Source organism: Manihot esculenta, chromosome 10 (assembly GCF_001659605.2).
Source record: "Manihot esculenta cultivar AM560-2 chromosome 10, M.esculenta_v8, whole genome shotgun sequence".
Taxonomy (NCBI): Eukaryota; Viridiplantae; Streptophyta; class Magnoliopsida; order Malpighiales; family Euphorbiaceae; genus Manihot; species Manihot esculenta.
In genome coordinates this window covers 30,099,574-30,120,458 of record NC_035170.2, presented here as the reverse complement: position 1 = coordinate 30,120,458, position 20,885 = coordinate 30,099,574, and the positions used below count along the sequence as shown (strand labels likewise).

Genomic DNA, 20,885 nt, shown 5'->3' with positions numbered 1-20,885 from the left:
TTAAATGATAAAAAGAGTTAAAAATTAATTAAATAATATATTATAAACAATAATTAATGGGGATTAATTAAATAAAATATTATAGACAATTAATTAAATAAAATATTATAGACAATACTTATACCACTTAAAAATAGTTGAAATAATAAGTATTTTTTTAAAAATATTAGAATATTTTAATGAATAAAAATTAAATAACAAAAAAATTAAAAATAATTAAATAAAATATTATAGACAATAATTAATAGAGATTTAAATATTTTTTCAAATAAAAAAATAAAGGATCAAAAAATTTAAATTATAATAGAGGAGGACAGGCTAATTATAAAGTGATATAAGTATATGATTTTAAAAATATTAAAAATTGATTTATTAATTATATTAAAATTTAAAAATTTAAATATAATTTATATATTTAAAAAAATAATAAAAATATTTATATATTTTTAATAGTAAAAATAGATGGAGTAACATCTAATTTTAATGAATTAATTATAGAAGAATATAAATATTTAATTTTAAAAATATAAAAATTAATTTATTAAATATACTAAAATTTAAAAATTAAAATATAATTTATTAATTTTACATATATTTTAATATTTGATGACAGGTGAATTTCTTTATTATATAAAATCTCGTCCCCGGAAGAAGGAAGGGACGATCCACTAGTATTTTATTTTTCAAATTAAAATAAAAGAAGAGAAATTCCTAAATCATTGAAAGAGATTTTTTTTTTTTTCTCTTCATACAGCATGTGAAATCCATTTAATTTTTTTTTTAAAGAAAAATTGTACCAAAAGGAGAGTATTGGGAGACAATATTAAATTTCTCCTTTTTATAATTATATTTTTTTCACTCCTCGTAATATTACACTTTTTTTCCTTACTATATTTTAAAATTTATTAAATCGTTTTTGTTTATTTTGTGATTATTTCAGAATTCATTATTGTTTCTCCTAATAATCTTTTCTCCAAAATTAAACTTGAATTCCTCCTTTAAAAATACAAGTGGATTTTATCACCATAATTAATACTTATTTCTTTTATGTATATGATGGTTAATATTATTTTTATTCTATATTTTAAATTTAGCTCTAGAGATATTTTGATTTAGTTTCTAGTGACAAGTCTAAAATTTTATTTTTAATGAAAATAAAAATTTTTAATTCTTGTATTGAATTTTTTCATAATTTTTTATATTTTAATAATTACTTCTCAGTTAATAGATAAGAATTGGGAGGATATCTTTTATTAATATGAAAGAGTTATGAGTCTATTTCTATGATTGGTTTTTTTTTTAAATTTTATTAATTCAGTTGTTTCGAAATATAATATTTAATGGAGTTTTATTACTTATTATGTGGTTCTGGAATCGCATCAGTTTTAAAATTTTATTTGAGTTTTATCTCGTAAAATTTTTTTTTCGTACCTTGTTCGTAAGATTTTAATAATTTAAATTTGAGAGATGAGAAAGAATGAGGAGTATTTTTATTAAATTATCTTATTTAAAGGTTTAGATAGGTATTTAATGAATATTTTTATTAAATTATCTTATAGAGAAATTTAATTTTGAATAATTATAAATTTTTATTATATTCTATAGTTAATTTTTTCATTAGATGGCTTCATCATAATACTATTTTAAATGTTCATACTTTAATTAAAAAATTTATTATATATAATAATTTTTATATTTAAAATAATATTTGATAAAATTTTATTAATATATATTTTATTAAAATGATGTTAAAAAAATATTTTTTTTATTTATTAATAAGTAACTTTTTTAAGATGATGATAATGAGAAAAAGAATTATATTTTTTGTTTTAAAAAAGGAAAAGAAATTAAAATTGAAGAAAAAGAAAAATTGAAGAAAAAGTAAAGGAAAATGAGAGGAAGAATAGAAGGAGAAAGAGAAAGAGGACAGGAAAAATCGAAAGGAGAAGAAAAAGAAAAAATAAGGAGGAGAGAAGAAAAGGTAATTTATTTTTTTTATTTTTAATGGTATAAACAGATGAAAAAATTATATTGTTAATGAAAATAATAGTTAAAAATATTTTAATAAATTTTTAAAATAAATTAATAATAATAATAATATTAAGAAATTAAATTATAAATTATTTTAAAATTTAATATACCTATATAGAGTAGGTATCATGTGTCTCGAAAAGTGAGTAGTAGGGCTACTATGCCGTGGCTTCTCTCTCTTAAATAATTCATTGTACGACTTTTCGAATGATTCCCCTTTACAAAGCAAAAGCTGAATATTGACCTTGACTTACTTACAACCATTCATTTTCACCAACTCCTGACATTTCTCTTTCTCAAATAAATTCAATGAAAATTTCCACACATGGTTGGTGTCTAGACTTTATTAATAAAAAAATGTAATATATATTAATTAAAATTTAAAACTTTTTACTATTAATAATTTAATTTTAAAATTTTAAAATTGATAAAACCATTCAAAATTATAAATTTTATTAATATTATATTTAAGATAAAAACTTAAATGGAGAAAGTGTCTCTTAATAATAAAATATTATAAATTATTTTATTATATTTATATATTACCTAATAAATAATATTAATAAAAAAATTTAAATTTTTAATTTAATTTAAAATTTTAAAACTAATATAATTTAATCCAAATTTTTTAAATTTATTTTTCTGAATTTTTACTTTGATGTAATTTTAACTTTTTTATTTATCATTAATACTAAAAAAATTATAATAAGTCTTATATTTCTTAATTTTTTATTTTTAAAATATTTTATTATAATAAATTTTATTATATTTGTTATAAAAATTATATTATTATTGTTTATAGATCTACTGTTAAGTTTCTGCTGTTCTTTAATAGTATAATCAAAAGCTTAAAATTATAAGTATAGATATTATATTAAAAATAAATATAATTAAAAAAATATTTTTTAATAAAAAAATAAAAAGTCATTTATTATATTTTGAAAATTTTATAAAAGCTTCTGTAAATTTATTAATATATTTTATTTTTAAATTAAAATTAAATAATAAATAAGCTATACTTTTAAAAAAAATCTATTAGCAAATATATGTTTTCGCAACACTTCCTTAACATCATTTATACATAATATTAATTTAATAAATAATGCAAAAATAATATATTCAGACATTAAAATAACATATAATTTATTTTATTTGAAAATAAAGTCAAGAACTTCTGCAAGAGGATAAGGTGGTGGGACCCAGCATAACCCAATTATTGTACCATGTTTCTCTCCCACGTGATTCTCATTAATTTGGTAAAGAAATTAAATTTTAACTAATTAAAATTTATATTATTACTTTCAGTTGTTTACAAATTTCTTTACTTAATTACTCATAACAGTATAGTGTTAAAATTTTAACAGTATAGTGCACGATATAGCATGAATAGTAAATTGAAATCTCTTCAAAACATATCCCATAGATAATCAAATCTCTTCAAAATATTAATACAAAATATAAAATAATAGGCATTAATATAAAATATCAAATTATTACCAAATAAAGTCTACGATAGAATTAACTCATAGGATCATGGATAGATATGTCAAGTGGATGAGAAAAAATGTTAAGAAGAAAACTTAATTGAATATTAAGCTCATACAAATAAGACAAAGAAAATATAATAATTGGGACCCTCCATAGGGACCCCATGTCTGTTGAGCTCTGCAGCCTTCATTCCATTGTAATATCTAATTCATTTTCAGTTGTTTACAAATTTCTTCATCCAAATTTCTTCAGAGTTCGTAGCTTCTTTCTTCTCTTACAACTCATTCTTTGCTATGGAATTTGCGGTAGCTGCTGCTGGCTCTATCCTTTCTGTTTGCTTTCAGGGTCTTCTCGACAGGTTGAACTCCATTGACTTGATGAAATACGTAGGCCAAGATCAAGTCTTTGCTCAACTCAAGAAGTGGGAAAAGATGCTCCAGCGAATTTATGAGGTGCTCGAAGATGCAGAGGAGAAGCAGACGGCAAATCGATCGGTGAAGATCTGGTTATGCGATCTCAGAGACTTGGCTTACGACCTGGAGGATATCATTGATGAACTTGCCACGGAGGTTCAGCAACGCAAGTTCAAAGAGGAACCTGTTCATCCGAAGAATAAGGTCCACGAGTTTTTCTGTGGTATGTGTGGTGGGGGGAATATAAATCTAAATACTATTAAGTTCAATCTTGAGATGGTTGCCAAAATAGAGGAAACTAGTGCTAGATTATATGAGATCATAAAGCAGAAAGATGAACTCCGTTTAGCAGAATATACTACGAGGAGGGTAAGCCATGTGACAGAAAGACCACCCGCAACCTCTTTGGTTAATGAAGCAAAGGTTTATGGTAGGGAGGAAGATAAGAAGGCGATGTTGAAATTGTTGAATGCTGAGACAAGTCACGCCCAGGTATCTGTGATCTCCATAGTTGGGATGGGAGGCCTTGGCAAGACAACTCTAGCTCAGCTAGTCTACAATGATCCCATGTTGCAGTTTGATTTAAAAGCCTGGGTGTCTGTTGGTGAAGATTTTGATGTTTCCAGGGTCACAAAAACATTTCTTCTTCAACTGGGCGATGGTGGTGATGATAAAGATTTAAATGTGCTTCAGGTAAAATTGAAGCAAAAGTTGTCTGGGAAGAAGTTTTTAGTTGTCCTAGATGATGTTTGGACCCAGAACTATGAGCAATGGACTCTGTTTTGGGGTCCTTTTGAAGCAGGGGCTCCTCAAAGCAGAGTTATCGTCACGACTCGAAGTCAGCGTGTTTCGTCAAGGATCGGTGCCACTCAAGCATATTCTCTTAAGACGCTCTCACACAATGAATGTATGTCTGTGTTTGCCCAGCATGCTCTGGGAGCAAATAATTTTGACGACCATCTGGAGCTAAAAGAAATAGGTGACGAGATTGTCGAAAGATGTGGAGGATTACCTTTAGCAGCAAAAGCTCTTGGAGGCATCTTAAGGGGTGAACCGAATCCTGATTCATGGAAGGAAGTGTCGAGGAGTAAGATATGGGAATTACCAGAGAACGAGAGCAATATCCTTCCATTCTTAAGATTGAGTTATCTTCATCTTCCACCTCATTTGAAGCGATGTTTCTCTTATTGCGCAATGTTACCAAAGGATCGCGAGTTTGATAGGAATGAATTGGTTTTGCTGTGGATGGCTGAGGGGTTCTTGTATGACCAGAAGAAAATGAAGGATAGTGAAGATTTGGGTCGTAAATATTTTGATGATTTATTATCAAGATCCTTTTTTCAACCATCGATTGATGATAAATCCAAATATTTAATGCATGACCTAATTATTGAGTTAGCTTGCTATGTTAGTGGGGAAACATGTTTACATATGGTTGATAAGTTGGAGAGTACAAAACCATATGCAAAGATTCGACATTCATCATTTATTCCTCATTATACAAACACTGCTCAAAGATTTCAAAGCTTCTATGGAATGAAGAACTTGCGGACATTTTTATCCGTGCGGGAGTATCCGTTTAGATGCCACATGACTAGTAAGGTGGTGCATGAGTTGGTACCAAAATTAAAATGCTTAAGGTCACTATCTCTAGCTGGTTATGAGATTAAGGAGTTGCCAAATTCTATTGGTGACTTAAAGCACTTACGCTACCTTAACCTATCTGATAATCCAATCCAAGGATTGCCTGAATCAGTGGATAAACTCTTCAACTTACAGACACTAATGTTGCGTGATTGTGATGAGCTTATTGAGTTACCTAAAGGCATATGCAATTTACTCAACTTGCAGCATCTTGACATTATTGGCACAAGGAAATTGAAAGAGATGCCACCACATATTGGTAATTTGACTAGTCTCTGGGTGTTGACCAAATTTATCGTGGGGAAAAGCAATGGTCGGATCACAGAGCTAAAGAAACTTTGTGATCTTCGAGGGCAGCTTCATATTACAAGTTTAGAGAATGTGGAAGTAGCAGATATTCCAGATGCGGGTATTGTCAATTTGAAGGATAAGCCTGGTATCACTGAGTTGCACTTGGAATGGGCTGAAGCGGATGAACGTTTTGATGATTTGAGAAACCCAAGTCGTGAAGAACAAGTTCTCGACTCAATTCAGCCACATCAAAGTCTGTCAAGCATATCAATTACATCATTTGGTGGTAGGAAATTCCCATCATGGCTGGGTGAGCCTTCATTCTCTGGCATGGTGCAGGTGCAGCTATGGAAGTGTCGCCAAATGACATCATTGCCACCACTTGGACGATTAAAGTCATTAAAAAAGTTGAGCATAGGAGATATGAGTGGAGTGAAAGAAGTGGGTGTTGAGTTTTATGAGGATGATTCATGTTTTTCTTGTTTGGAAGAACTAGAGATTAGAAGTATGGGTGAGTGGGAGCTGTGGGCTTGGTCTAAAGGTCTGGGTGAAGATTCTGTGCCAAAATTTCCTAAGCTGCATGATCTTCAACTATATGAGTGTCCCAAGTTGGTTGGAGAACTGCCCAACTTCCTTCCTTCCCTGGAAAATCTTGTTATCGATGATTGCCCGCTTTTGGTTGAATTACCAAAAGTTCTCCCATCACTTACAAGACTTCATTTTGAAAAATGTCAAGAGGCAATTCTCAGGAGTGTGACTAATGCCACCAGTCTTACTAGTCTAAAGTATTTGAAAATCAGGTTATGTGATGAGCTTGTGTCGTTGGTAGATGGAGAGCCAGGGCTTTTGCCTTGCAATCTCGAAGTTTTGGACATAGATGAGTGTCCAAATCTGAAGGAGTTGCCAAGTGGACTGAAAGACCTCAAATCTCTCAAAGATTTGACAATAAACGGATGTACAAGTTTAGTCTCCTTCCCAACAGGGGGTTTGCCGCACAACATGATACGTCTTCGTATTACGAGCTGTAAATCTTTGGAGTCTATGCCGGAAGGAATTGTGTGTCCTAGTAATTACAGTGGCGAGACGTCTCATCTCGAGGAATTGTATATCTCTGGATGTGAATCCCTCAGATGCTCTTCAAATGGAAAGTTTCCATATTCCCTTAAGACTCTTCGAATTCACAACTGGACGCCACAATTTTTAAACTCGCTATACTGTGGGCTTTCTCATCTTACAGAATTACACATAGAGAATTGTCCTCAATTAGAGTCGTTTCCAGGGAAGGAATTGCCTCTCCCTTCTCTTATCTCTTTAACAATAGCTCACTGTGAAGGATTGAGGTCTCTATCCAATCATATGCAAGACTTTCAGAGTCTCGAATGTTTAGTAATAGTGGGCTGTCGTCAATTAGAGTTGTTCCCAGAGATGGGATTGCCCAACCCCAAGCTTGTGTCATTTCAAATTATGAGGTGCAGAAATTTGAGGTCTCTACCCAATCAGATGCAAAACCTCACTTCCCTTCAATCTATAGTTATATCAGTATGTAAAGGTATGGAGTCCTTAGGAGAAGGTTCTTTACCCCCTAAGCTAACGTCCCTTGAAATTTGGCAGCGCTTGAATACGAAACAGCCAATGCTAGAGTGGGGACTCCACAGACTCGCCTCTCTTAGAAGTTTGGTTCTGAACGTGGAGTCAACTGGAGATTTTATTTCCTTTCCGGATGACGACGGCTTTCTGCTTCCCACTTCTCTTACCCACCTATGCATTATTGGATTCAAGAATCTAAAATCCATATCCAGGGGTATCCAAAAGCTCACCTCTCTTGAAATATTAACAATTTGGCGGTGCCCAAAACTGCAGTCCTTCCCAGCTGAGGGCCTTCCTGCTACACTTCAATGCCTAGGAATTCACAGCTGCCCTCTGCTGCGGGACCGTTGCTTAAAAGATAAAGGTGGAGACTACTGGCCCATCATTTCTGATATCCCCTGTGTTGATATAGAAAATTAAAGATGACTTTGCAGCACTCCAACAATCAGGTAAATATTCCTGGAGTACTTATTCTGAAATAATGCAGCATTATACAGATGTGAGCATCTTTTTTTCAATTCAGTTGACCTTTCAATTATTTCAAATACTCATATTTAATTGAATTCTGAATTCATGGATTTTTAGCACGATTGAATTGAATTCTATCACTTTATTTTCTCTTAAACATGATGTTAATGGCAGAGGAACAAATTGGGTGTTTTCCTTTTGTTCTGATCAACTTATCCGTTATTCAATTTGTGACCATCCATGTTATTGCTATACATGATCAGGAAATTTCAGCTTCTTGGGAACAAAAAGGAATCTAGCTGCTCCCTTTCAGGTACTGAAACTTATTGAATTATGTATGTCGCAGTGAAATGGTAAAACTAAGCTCAACAACTCTGCAGATTTTGGTGGGATGCACTGATGATGATCATGAAAGTTGGAAAATGTTAAGATTACTAATCTGTCTTGGATCAGGAAATTTGAGACTCTAAACTCCTTGTGTAATAGTCTATCATATATTTTATGCCCATACCGTCCTTGGTTGATATGGGGGATGGTAATAGTCGGTATATATTGGTGCTGCAGTCTGGACAGACTCTTAATCACTGCTCCATCAATTTTTTAATGGAGCAAAAACGTTGAAAAATGATGGAATTATAATATTATTAAATTATTAATATATATATAACTAATTTTTCGATACGTATCTAATACAGTTTCAATATTTTTTTTTATAAAGAATTAAAATTAAAAATTAAATAAATTCAGTTTAAAATGATTCGATTTTTATAATATTAATTTTTTTAAATTTTGATATAGACTTTTTATTTGATTTGAAACCTTCAAATATAGATTTCAGTTTGTCATCAACAGGAAAATGGTAGAAAGTGAGCTCAGAACTTCTGCAGATTTGGATGGAATTCGCTGAGCAGATCCCGGCTATGTTTTATGAACAGATTGTAAGCTTTGAATCTCAAAAGCTCAGAATGCATCCTCATCTCTGCTCTTACGAAGAGTGACTTGCTGTTATTTCTGGATTTTGTACTCTCCACCTCTGGACATTCTGTATTTTTTGCTTTAATTTTCAGTTTTTGTTGATTATGCTTCTACCCTCTGTGGGTTGCGATTGTTGTCTTCCTAATTTCACTTATTGCTAAGTTTACTGTGAAAAGGGAAAATTTGTATATTTACACTTCGACTCTTGTCTACTTACTGCTTATATTTAGGATATTTCTAAACGTACTTCAATTAATCTGGAGAAATTTTACTTGAATGCTTTCTTTTTCTTTTTTTTTTTTTCTTTTGCCTTTTTTCTTTTCATTTTCACAATTAATTCACCCATTATATTTTTTTTTTCTTTTCTCTTTGCAAACTTAAGTATTTTTAATTTAATATTGATTTACAATCTAAATTATTTTTAATTATCTACAAATTTCTTCCTTCAATTGCTTGTAAAAGTACAATAAAATTATATTATTTTCAGAAGCATGTATTCAAAATTATAGGTTTAAATTGATATTTTAAAGGATTAAAGATATTGTTATATCTGATTGAATGCAGAATTGATGAAAAGAAAATAAAGGGTGAATTTAATGGAGAAAATGGAAAAAAGAACAAGAAATAGAACATGCAAGCTAAACTTTTTTAGGATAATTAATTTTGTTTTTTTCATTCAAATAAAACACACTTAAAAATTTTGTAAACTAAGAATAAATACAAAACAAGACTTGTCCCGAAAAAAACTTTATATAATGGCAGAAAAAGCATATCCGCATGTCACATCCAATTATCCAATTAATTTGATTTTTTTTATAATTAAAATTTAAAATTTTTTAGATTTTTAAATTTAAATATATTTTTTATCAGATTAAATGTGGGAGTTCAATTAATTTAATTTTCATTTTTTCATTAATTAATTAAAAAAAAAAAATCCTTCTCCACTAATGTCCTCCGAAGACTACTTTTTTTTTTTTTTTTGTTTTTTAAAAATTATATTCTTGATCCTTAACGGATAAAATGGAAGATACAAAATTTGATTAAGTCAAAAATTATATAAAAGAAAAAATCATTGATTAGTGTCCTTTTATTAAATAATGAGCTGTTTTATTCTTCTTTTTAGTTATATAACTAAAAGTAATATTTAAATAATTTATCATAAAAAAATTAGAGTGTTATTATCCTTGATCGCTAAATTAAATTTAGTTTCTTTTTAAAACTCAAATTGATTTTTATAGAATCTCCTTCAATATAAACTCTTTTGACCTTATAATTAGATGCTACACTAACGACCTCTCTTGCTGCTATTGCTTCTAGAATTAAAGAGTCAATTATTCTTATTAATCTTTTGCACCTTTAGCTTAGGACGGTTCCTTTTCATCATTTTGGATAATTATCACAATTAATCTTCTATTTTATCCTCTATTTTTCGTGCCATTCACCGTCCCATTAAAATTGATTTTAACTATTTCTCTAGCAGGTCTTTCACATTCCATGTCAATTTGATCAAATCGTGATTGTATTGGACATGTATTTAGCATATCACTCAGAAACTCATTCAAATATCTCAACGCTGCACTTATTGAATGATTTACTTGAATGTTTATATCCTTAAAAATTAGGTTCATTTTGCCCTTTCCATAACTGTCACAATAGAAAGACTATCATTCTCTCCCACTTGGCATTATGGTCATTGCTCCTTAGGAATGATTTAATTTCATTCCAATATTCTTTTGGTGATGAGCTGTTCAAACTTACTACCCTCAACATTAAAGACGAGATCAATCAAACTTGTTCTGCTCAAGGACATTGGAAGAAAATATGGCCTGATGATTCTGTCATACCATAAAGCTTACAATTAGAGCACGAAGAGATTTCCAGGCTGTGCAGCCTCTCATTTGTTGGTAGATGGTCATGAAGGAACTTTCACATGAAGATCGAAAGTTTTGGAGGGAGTTTTAGTGTAATACCCGGCTAGACTCCGGTATCGGAATTCCTACCGTCCGGTGGAATCTCGGATGTCGGAAGCCTCTAGTAGGGTAGAACCATGTTTTCATAAAATGTTTTAAGGTATTTCATGGTTTTAAGTAAAATGGAAATGAGTTTTTGCATAAAAACAACCTTGGAGGAAAACTCAGGTTCGGCCGCCGAACCTCAAGTTCGGCCGCCGAACATGCATGCCTTCGGGAGCGCCTTTAGGCCCCCGAAAGCATAAGTGAGGAAGTCCAGGTTCGGCCGCCGAACCTCAAGTTCGGCCGCCGAACATGGCATGCATGCGGAGGCACATTCGGCCCCCGAACGTGGCCTGGCCAGGCACTATAAAAGGGTCCCTTAGCCGAAAACGGGCGAGCTTTTCCCCATTTTCGGCCAAGGTGAGCTTTCCTCCGCCCCTCAAAGATCTTTGATGTTTTTCCTCTAGATCTTTCAAGTTTTTCATTTGTTTTAACTTCGTTTTGAAGATTTGAGCTTTTGAGCAAAGTTTTGGAGCTTTGAGGTTCAAGAACTCAAATCTCTCCCAACTCCAAGTTTGGTCACCTCCACCCTCGATCTTCAAGAGGTAAGAGTCGATCTCTAGCTTACTTTATGTTTTGAGCAAGTTTTATGCAAGTTCATGGGGTAGAAAATGCATGTGTAGCTTATGTTGAGCTTATGGGTTTTTGATGTGATTTTGAACAATGTGAGTTGCTTGTGTGTTGTAGTTGGGGTTTTGATGGTTTGATGCCCCTAGGAGCTTGTATGTTTGCTTGTGTATGATTGAGGAATGTTGTAGAATAGGTTTATGCATGTTTGGATGAGATAGGAGGCATAAATGCATAGGGGAGCTGAGTTTCTGCCATTCTGGGAGAAACCAGGTTCGGCAGCCGAAGGAACTTTCGGCCGCCGAACATGCTTGTGGAGGCAGCCTTCGGCTGCCGAAGCTTGCCCCCGAAAGGAGACTTTCGTCTCTGTCTGGGACTTTCAGCCGCCGAAGGTGCCGCCGAACATGCATGAGTTTCGCCTCTGTCTGGGAGTTTCGGCCGCCGAAGGTGCCGCCGAACCTGCCTGACTTTCGGCTCTAGAGGGACTTTCGGCCGCCGAACCTGCCGCCGAAAGTGCCCTGTCCAGCCCTTTCTTGCATGTTTTTCTATGATTATTCCATGATGTTTTAAGGGGTTTTTGGGGAATAGTTTAGAGTTATGTTCTTGTATGTTGGTCCCTCATTTGAGTCCACCTGTGTAGGTTCGGACCCGAGGAACCGAGGACCCCAGCAGTGAGTCTGTTGCCCCAGTGTCTGGTCAGAGCTATCCAGAGGTGAGTGGAATAAACCTTTACATTTAAAGTAAATAAATTTTAAAGTTTTGAGCATTGTTCATGCATCATGAATGCCATGTGATGAATTAGGTTGCTTGCATTAGTATTCACGAATATGTTGCATTGCACATTTTGATGTTGATGTGGATGAATGTTGAATGATCCATAGCCCTCGATCTATGATATGACGATACGATATGTACGGTACGGAAAGTAAGACCAGTGGGACCCATTCTACGTTCGCTGGCACTATGTAAGGGAAAGACCAGGACCCATTCTACGTTCTGGCACAGTTGGACATTGTTATGTTATGATATGTAAGGGAAAGATCAGGACCCATTCTACATTCTGGCACAGTTGGACCATGTAGAGGGCTATTGGTGACAAGTTCATCCTTGATGTGATTAGCTGTGATGTGATGCATTTCATGTTATCATATGTTTTAAATGTTTTATTATTCTGCTCACTGGGCTCTAGTAGCTCACCCCTCTCCATTTCCCCAGGATTGCAGGTACAGGGTAGACCAGGAGGTTTACAAGAGAAATGACGTCACGTGTATGTAATAGTTAGTGTGGACATGATAGATGTATTAATGTTATGTAAAAGTACAGTTCAGTCATGTAATGATATTGAGGATTAGATATTGTGCTTGACATTGTGTATGAGGTATCCCTTTTATTACATGATCAAAAATGTTTTATTATGTTCATGAAAGCCAACTCATCTTATGATATATCGCCCATTGGGGCATTGATGAGATCCCACAGAGGGATCATGATTATGATTATGGCTATGTGCAGTGTATGTTCAGGTTGAGTTGGATGTATGAAAGAAAAGTTTTAATTTTTTTTGTATGTTGTGATCATGTATGGGATTAAACAGGTTTTCAGGTTGCAAGTCAGGCTTGCTACGGGTCTTGGCGGCCTTAAGCCTACCCGGATCCTAGCGCCGGTAGCGGTCCGATTTTCGGATCGTTACATAATGGTATCAGAGCCCTAGGTTCATAGGATCGGACCTAGAGTGTCGGGCTCATAGATGTTCTAGAAGGTCAAGCACAATAGGAAGATCATGTCCACTAGGATAAGATGTGGAGTCCTGTCTTGTATGATGATGTGAAATGCCATAATTATATACATGTGCATTGATGCTATGATATGAATGATATGTTTATGAGATGAGGGTTCATGTGTGCCCACATGAACCATATGATGCTGATGTTTGTGTGATGTGTACTGTTTTTCAGAAAACAGGATGAGAGGAACCCGTCGATCTGCAAGATTGACTGGAGTGCCACCTGAGGATGAGGGCACGAGCGCTCGTCCTCCTACATTGCCTAGGGCAATGTCTTGTAGAGCCAACAGAGAAAGAGTGTCAAGGGACCCTAGAAGGTCTTTTGATGCTAGCAGAAGGGGGACAGATAGAGGAGGAGGTTCTTCAGATGTGAGGGAGGTTACAGAAGAGGATCAGAGGAGGGATGAGAACCTGGATGTTAGCATGGAGGAAGAAGGGACAGGGGAGTCTCAGGGAGGCGTTCATGCCTCGGGGTATGGTTTTCCACCCCACTATCCACCCTTCCCACAGGGTTCAGGGTATCCGATGGGAGGTACATCGGATTACTCCAGCTTTAACCCCTACCCTACCTACATGCCTTATCCACCTTTCTATCCACCTTACACACAGTACCCAGCTTATCCACCCTCACCCTTCTATCCAAACCCGGCAAACCCCACCTCGGGGAATGCCGCACCCCCACCTCCACCACCTACAGAACCAGCAGCCCCAGTTACTCAACCTCCTAGACCTAGCTCAGCCGATGGGAGCAAGGTAAAGATGACAGATTACCTTAAGCTGGATGCTCCCAAATACAAGTCAGGGGATGACCCCTTTGAGTATCTGAGAGTAGTAAAGACAATAACTGATGAGCTAGGGGCGAGTGATAGCAGGGCCATTCAGATGGCAGGGTTCACCTTAAAGTGCAAGAAGGCACGGGAATGGTTCAAGTGTTATGTGGACCCGAGACTAGACGGCATGACATGGGAGGAATTTGCGAATGAGTTCGCTGGATGGGCTTTTCCAGACAGTTCCAGAGAACTGAAAATGATTGACTTTGAGCAACTGAGGCAGACAGAGCACATGAGTGTAGAGGAGTTCACAGATAAATTCTTGGAGCTATTGCCTTTTTCAGGGCAAGCTCTAGATTCAGATACGAAGAAAGCCAAGAGATATGTGATGAAGCTGCATTCTAGGTACTCCTCGTTGATTCAGTCAGTTGAGAGGGAAAGTTTCCACACTGTGGTGGATATGGCTCGAAGGATGGAGGCGAGTGCCATAGTTGAGGGGTCAGTGAAGCAGTCAGTGAACCAGTCTTCAAGGGTTAAGACCCCAGGCAGAGGAGGGCCAGGTCTCTCTTCTCAGAGCTCAAGTAAGAAGAGGTGGGATAACACCACCAAGAAGCCGAAGAAGAATAAGTTTTGGAATAAGTTGAAATCCGGTCTGGGATTTGGTGGTGGTTCGAGCTCAAGCTCAGATGGTACAGAATGCCAGAGATGTGGAAGGCCGCACAGGGGAGTGTGTCGAGCTGGGACTAATACATGTTTCAGATGCGGACAGGAGGGACACATAGCTCGGGAGTGTCCTAGAGCACCTTTTATAGGCCAGCCCCAGCAGACAGCTTCCGGTAGTGTGGCACAGCCAGCAGCTCCAGCCACAACTCAGGGCAGTGGCAGAGGTAGAGGGAGAGGGGCAGCCTCTTCTTCTGGTTCCCGAGGTGAAGGTCCATCAGCTCCAGCCAGGATCTTCACCATGACTCAGCAGGAGGCTAACACATCCAACACCGTGGTGTCAGGTAATCTCGTCATTGGGTGTTCTGATGTGTATGCATTAATGGACCCGGGTGCATCTCATTCATTTATTGCTCCGAGAGCCGTTGAGAGGTTGGGTCTGATAGTCTCTGGGTTAGAGTGTCCCCTATGGGTCAGTGGACCCAAGTGTGACCCGTCAGTGGCAGAGTCAGTCTGCCAGTACAGTCCAGTTTTTGTTGAGGGAAGATGCCTCTCCGCCGACCTTGTGGTTCTAGATTTGACAGACTTTGACATCATTCTAGGGATGGATTGGCTATCTACCCATGGTGCTACCTTGGACTGCAGAGACAAGGTAGTCAAGTTCAGAGATCAGAACGGGTCAGAGGTCGTCTTCAGAGGAGACAAGAGGGGCACACCTAGAGGTCTGATATCAGCTCTTCAGGCTCGTAGGTTGCTTAGGAAGGGATGTCAGGGGTACTTAGCTCATGTGAGAGAGCTAGACAGTCAGGTCAGGGAGCCAGCCTCGGTGCCAGTTGTCAGAGAGTTTCAGGATGTCTTTCCAGATGAGCTTCCAGGTTTACCACCTGCTAGGGAGATAGAGTTCGAGATAGAATTGATGCCTGGAGCTAGACCGATCTCTATCCCTCCCTACAGGATGGCCCCAGCCGAGTTGAAGGAGTTGAAGGAGCAATTACAGGAGCTGGTAGAAAGGGGCTTCATCCGATAGAGTACCTCACCTTGGGGTGCTCCGGTCTTGTTTGTGAGAAAGAAGGATGGATCCCTTAGACTTTGTATCGACTACAGGCAGTTGAACAAAGTCACTACCAAGAATAGGTACCCTCTGCCAAGGATCGATGATCTATTCGACCAGCTAGCCGGAGCGGGTTGTTTCTCCAAAATAGATCTGAGATCTGGGTACCATCAGCTGAGGATAAGAGAAGAAGACGTGCCAAAGACAGCTTTCAGGACCAGATATGGGCATTTTGAATTCCTTGTAATGCCGTTCGGGTTAAACAACGCCCCTGCAGCATTCATGGATCTCATGAACAGAGTGTTTAGCCAATACCTGGATCACTTCGTTATTGTCTTCATAGATGATATCATAGTGTATTCCAGGAATGCAGAGGAGCATGCCCATCATCTGCGGTTGGTCTTGCAGACCTTGAGGGAACATGGCTTGTATGCCAAGTTCTCTAAATGTGAGTTCTGGCTGAGGAGCATTTTGTTCTTGGGGCATGTAGTGTTAGAGAATGGGATTGAGGTGGACCCCAAGAAGACAGAAACTGTGGCTAACTGGCCTAGACCCACTTCAGTGACAGAGATTAGAAGTTTCTTGAGTTTGGCAGGTTACTACAGGAGGTTCGTTCAGGACTTCTCAAAGATAGCAGCTCCTCTGACCAGACTAACCAGGAAGAATTAGAAGTTTCTGTGGACCGACCAGTGTGAAGAGAGTTTTGAAGAACTTAAGAAGAGGTTGACTTCAGCACCAGTTCTAGCTCTGCCATCTAGTGATGAGGACTTTACAGTCTTTTGTGATGCATCCCGTGTGAGACTGGGTTGTGTACTAATGCAGAATGAGAGGGTGATCGCTTATGCTTCTAGGCAGCTGAAGAAGCATGAGTTGAATTACCCCACACATGACCTGGAGATGGCAGCAGTAATCTTTGCACTCAAGATGTGGAGGCACTACCTCTATGGGGTTAAATGTGAGATCTTCACGGATCATAAAAGGCTGCAGTACATCCTGAGTCAAAGAGATTTGAATTTGAGACAGAGGAGATGGGTGGAGCTGCTGAGTGACTATGATTGCAAGATTCAGTACCATCCGGGTAAGGCGAACGTTGTGGCAGACGCCTTAAGCCGGAAATCACTCGGCAGTTTATCCCACATATCGGCAGAGAGGAGGCCAGTGGTGAAGGAGTTTTACAAGCTCATTGAGGAAGGTCTACAGATGGAGTTGTCTGGTACAGGTGCCTTGGTGGCCCAGATGAGAGTGGCACCCGTGTTTCTGGAGCAGGTGGCTCAGAAACAGCATGAGGACCCGGAGTTAGTGAAGATTGCCAGGACTGTTCAGTCAGGCAATGATAGTGAGTTCAGATTTGACAGCAAGGGGATCCTCCGCTATGGGAGCAGACTATGTGTACCAGATGACATTGGGCTAAAAGGAGACATTATGAGAGAGGCTCATAATGCAAGATACAGCGTTCACCCCGGAGCCACCAAGATGTATCAAGATCTAAAGAAGGTTTATTGGTGGCCAGCTATGAAGAAAGAAGTGGCACAGTTTGTGTCAGCCTGCGAAGTGTGTCAGAGGGTGAAGCTGGAACATCAGAAGCCGGCTGGAATGCTTAACCCGCTACCTATTCCAGAATGAAAATGGGAAAATATAGCTATGGACTTCGTAGTGGGGTTACCGGCAGCGTCCAACAGAGTGGACTCCATATGGGTGATTGTGGACAGACTCACTAAATCTGCTCACTTCATCCCTGTCAGGAGTGGCTATTCTGTGGACAAGTTGGCGCAAGTGTATGTCGATGAGATCGTCAGACTGCATGGGGTTCCTATTTTGATAGTGTCAGATAGAGGGCCCCAGTTCACCTCCAGATTTTGGCGGAGTCTGCAGAACGCCATGGGTACTAGGTTGGATTTCAGTACTGCTTTCCATCCACAGACGGACGGACAGTCAGAAAGGACCATCCAGACCATAGAGGATATGCTCAGGATGTGTGTGCTGGACTTTGGCGGTTCTTGGAGGCAGCATCTACCTTTGGTGGAGTTTGCCTATAATAACAGCCATCATGCTAGCATCGGGATGACTCCATATGAAGCTTTGTATAGGAGGAAGTGCAGATCACCTGTTTGCTGGGAAGAAGTGGGAGAAAAGGCCTTGGCAGGGCCTGAGCTAGTTGAGATTACCAGCAGAGTAGTACCCATAATCAGAGAAAGAATCAAGACTGCTGCAAGCAGACAGAAGAGTTATGCAGACATCCGCAGAAGGCAGGTCGAGTTTCAGGAGGGGGATCTGGTATTGCTCAAGGTGTCTCCTATGAAAGGAGTGGTTCGCTTTGGAAAGAAAGGTAAACTAGCCCCACGATACATCGGGCCCTTCGAAATCTTGCAAAAGATTGGGAATGTGTCGTACAAGCTGGATTTACCTGCTTCAATGGAAAGAATCCATCCGGTTTTCCATGTTTCGATGTTGAGGAAGTTTGTGTTAGATCCGAGCAAGGTTCTTAGTGAGCCTGATGTGGAGGTCCAAGAGGATCTCACCTATGTTGAACAGCCAGTACGGATCATAGACACCCAGATCAGAAAGCTAAGAAACAAGGAAATCCCGATGGTGAAAGTCCTGTGGAACCACCACAATTTGGAGGAATGCACTTGGGAGACACGGGAGTCTATGCTCCAGCAGTACCCTCATCTCTTTTAAGGTTAGATCTCTATGTGTTTATGTGCTATGTATGTATGTATGTTATGTTTTATGCCATGCTATGTGCTAGTTGAGAAACATTCGGGGACAAATGTTCTTAAGGGGGGGAGAATGTAATACCCGGCTAGACTCCGGTATCGGAATTCCTACCGTCCGGTGGAATCTCGGATGTCGGAAGCCTCTAGTAGGGTAGAACCATGTTTTCATAAAATGTTTTAAGGTATTTCATGGTTTTAAGTAAAATGGAAATGAGTTTTTGCATAAAAACAACCTTGGAGGAAAACTCAGGTTCGGCCGCCGAACCTCAAGTTCGGCCGCCGAACATGCATGCCTTCGGGAGCGCCTTTAGGCCCCCGAAAGCATAAGTGCCGAACTTGAGGTTCGGCCGCCGAACCTCAAGTTCGGCAGCCGAACATGGCATGCATGCGGAGGCACATTCGGCCCCCGAACGTGGCCTGGCCAGGCACTATAAAAGGGTCCCTTAGCCGAAAACGGGCGAGCTTTTCCCCATTTTCGGCCAAGGTGAGCTTTCCGCCACCCCTCACAGATCTTTGATGTTTTTCCTCTAGATCTTTCAAGTTTTTCATTTGTTTTAACTTCGTTTTGAAGATTTGAGCTTTTGAGCAAAGTTTTGGAGCTTTGAGGTTCAAGAACTCAAATCTCTCCCAACTCCAAGTTTGGTCGCCTCCACCCTCGATCTTCAAGAGGTAAGAGTCGATCTCTAGCTTACTTTATGTTTTGAGCAAGTTTTATGCAAGTTCATGGGGTAGAAAATGCATGTGTAGCTTATGTTGAGCTTATGGGTTTTTGATGTGATTTTGAACAATGTGAGTTGCTTGTGTGTTGTAGTTGGGGTTTTGATGGTTTGATGCCCCTAGGAGCTTGTATGTTTGCTTGTGTATGATTGAGGAATGTTGTAGAATAGGTTTATGCATGTTTGGATGAGATAGGAGGCATAAATGCATAGGGGAGCTGAGTTTCTGCCATTCTGGGAGAAACCAGGTTCGGCAGCCGAAGGAACTTTCGGCCGCCGAACATGCTTGTGGAGGCAGCCTTCGGCTGCCGAAGCTTGCCCCTGAAAGGAGACTTTCGTCTCTGTCTGGGACTTTCAGCCGCCGAAGGTGCCGCCGAACATGCATGAGTTTCGCCTCTGTCTGGGAGTTTCGGCCGCCGAAGGTGCCGCCGAACCTGCCTGACTTTCGGCTCTGGAGGGACTTTCGGCCGCCGAACCTGCCGCCGAAAGTGCCCTGTCCAGCCCTTTCTTGCATGTTTTTCTATGATTATTCCATGATGTTTTAAGGGGTTTTTGGGGAATAGTTTAGAGTTATGTTCTTGTATGTTGGTCCCTCATTTGAGTCCACCTGTGTAGGTTCGGACCCGAGGAACCGAGGACCCCAGCAGTGAGTCTGTTGCCCCAGTGTCTGGTCAGAGCTATCCAGAGGTGAGTGGAATAAACCTTTACGTTTAAAGTAAATAAATTTTAAAGTTTTGAGCATTGTTCATGCATCATGAATGCCATGTGATGAATTAGGTTGCTTGCATTAGTATTCACGAATATGTTGCATTGCACATTTTGATATTGATGTGGATGAATGTTGAATGATCCATAGCCCTCGATCTATGATATGACGATACGATATGTACGGTACGGAAAGTAAGACCAGTGGGACCCATTCTACGTTCGCTGGCACTATGTAAGGGAAAGACCAGGACCCATTCTACGTTCTGGCACAGTTGGACATTGTTATGTTATGATATGTAAGGGAAAGACCAGGACCCATTCTACGTTCTGGCACAGTTGGACCATGTAGAGGGCTATTGGTGACAAGTTCATCCTTGATGTGATTAGCTGTGATGTGATGCATTTCATGTTATCATATGTTTTAAATGTTTTATTATTCTGCTCACTGGGCTCTAGTAGCTCACCCCTCTCCATTTCCCCAGGATTGCAGGTACAGGGTAGACCAGGAGGTTTACAAGAGAAATGACGTCACGTGTATGTAATAGTTAGTGTGGACATGATAGATGTATTAATGTTATGTAAAAGTACAGTTCAGTCATGTAATGATATTGAGGATTAGATATTGTGTTTGACATTGTGTATGAGGTATCCATTTTATTACATGATCAAAAATGTTTTATTATGTTCATGAAAGCCAACTCATCTTATGATATATCGCCCATTGGGGCATTGATGAGATCCCACAGAGGGATCATGATTATGATTATGGCTATGTGCAGTGTATGTTCAGGTTGAGTTGGATGTATGAAAGAAAAGTTTTAATTTTTTTTTGTATGTTGTGATCATGTATGGGATTAAACAGGTTTTCAGGTTGCAAGTCAGGCTTGCTACGGGTCTTGGCGGCCTTAAGCCGACCCGGATCCTAGCGCCGGTAGCGGTCCGATTTTCGGGTCGTTACATTTAGCTTCCATAACTCTTACCAAGTCTAAATATCACTATTTGGA

At 38.1% G+C, this 20,885-nt stretch overlaps 2 protein-coding genes across 7 annotated transcripts in view; both read left to right on the top strand.

Moving 5' to 3' along the window:
- Positions 1 to 20,885, top strand: part of LOC122724923 (putative disease resistance RPP13-like protein 1) — a 52,488-nt gene that overhangs the window by 14,832 nt on the left and 16,771 nt on the right. The window contains exon 2 of the mRNA XM_043961166.1: positions 3,748 to 3,773. The gene's annotated coding sequence lies outside the window, so the exon portion shown is untranslated. The remainder of the gene's footprint in view (positions 1 to 3,747; positions 3,774 to 20,885) is intronic.
- The window catches only part of LOC110608164 (putative disease resistance protein At3g14460), a 45,524-nt gene that overhangs the window by 12,988 nt on the left and 11,651 nt on the right, over positions 1 to 20,885 (top strand). The window contains exons 1-3 of one of the 6 annotated variants that reach the window (XR_006352338.1): positions 3,699 to 7,903; positions 8,186 to 8,235; positions 8,775 to 9,143. Coding sequence is in view for 3 of the 6 variants with exons in the window: in XM_043961160.1 (XP_043817095.1) it covers positions 3,813 to 7,874 (4,062 nt within the window). In the remaining 3 variants the exon portion in view is untranslated. Of the gene's footprint in view, positions 1 to 3,697; positions 7,904 to 8,185; positions 8,540 to 8,760; positions 9,144 to 20,885 lie in introns of those variants that run through there. The other 5 variants (XR_006352340.1, XR_006352339.1, XM_043961160.1 and 2 more) reach the window with 5 other exon arrangements.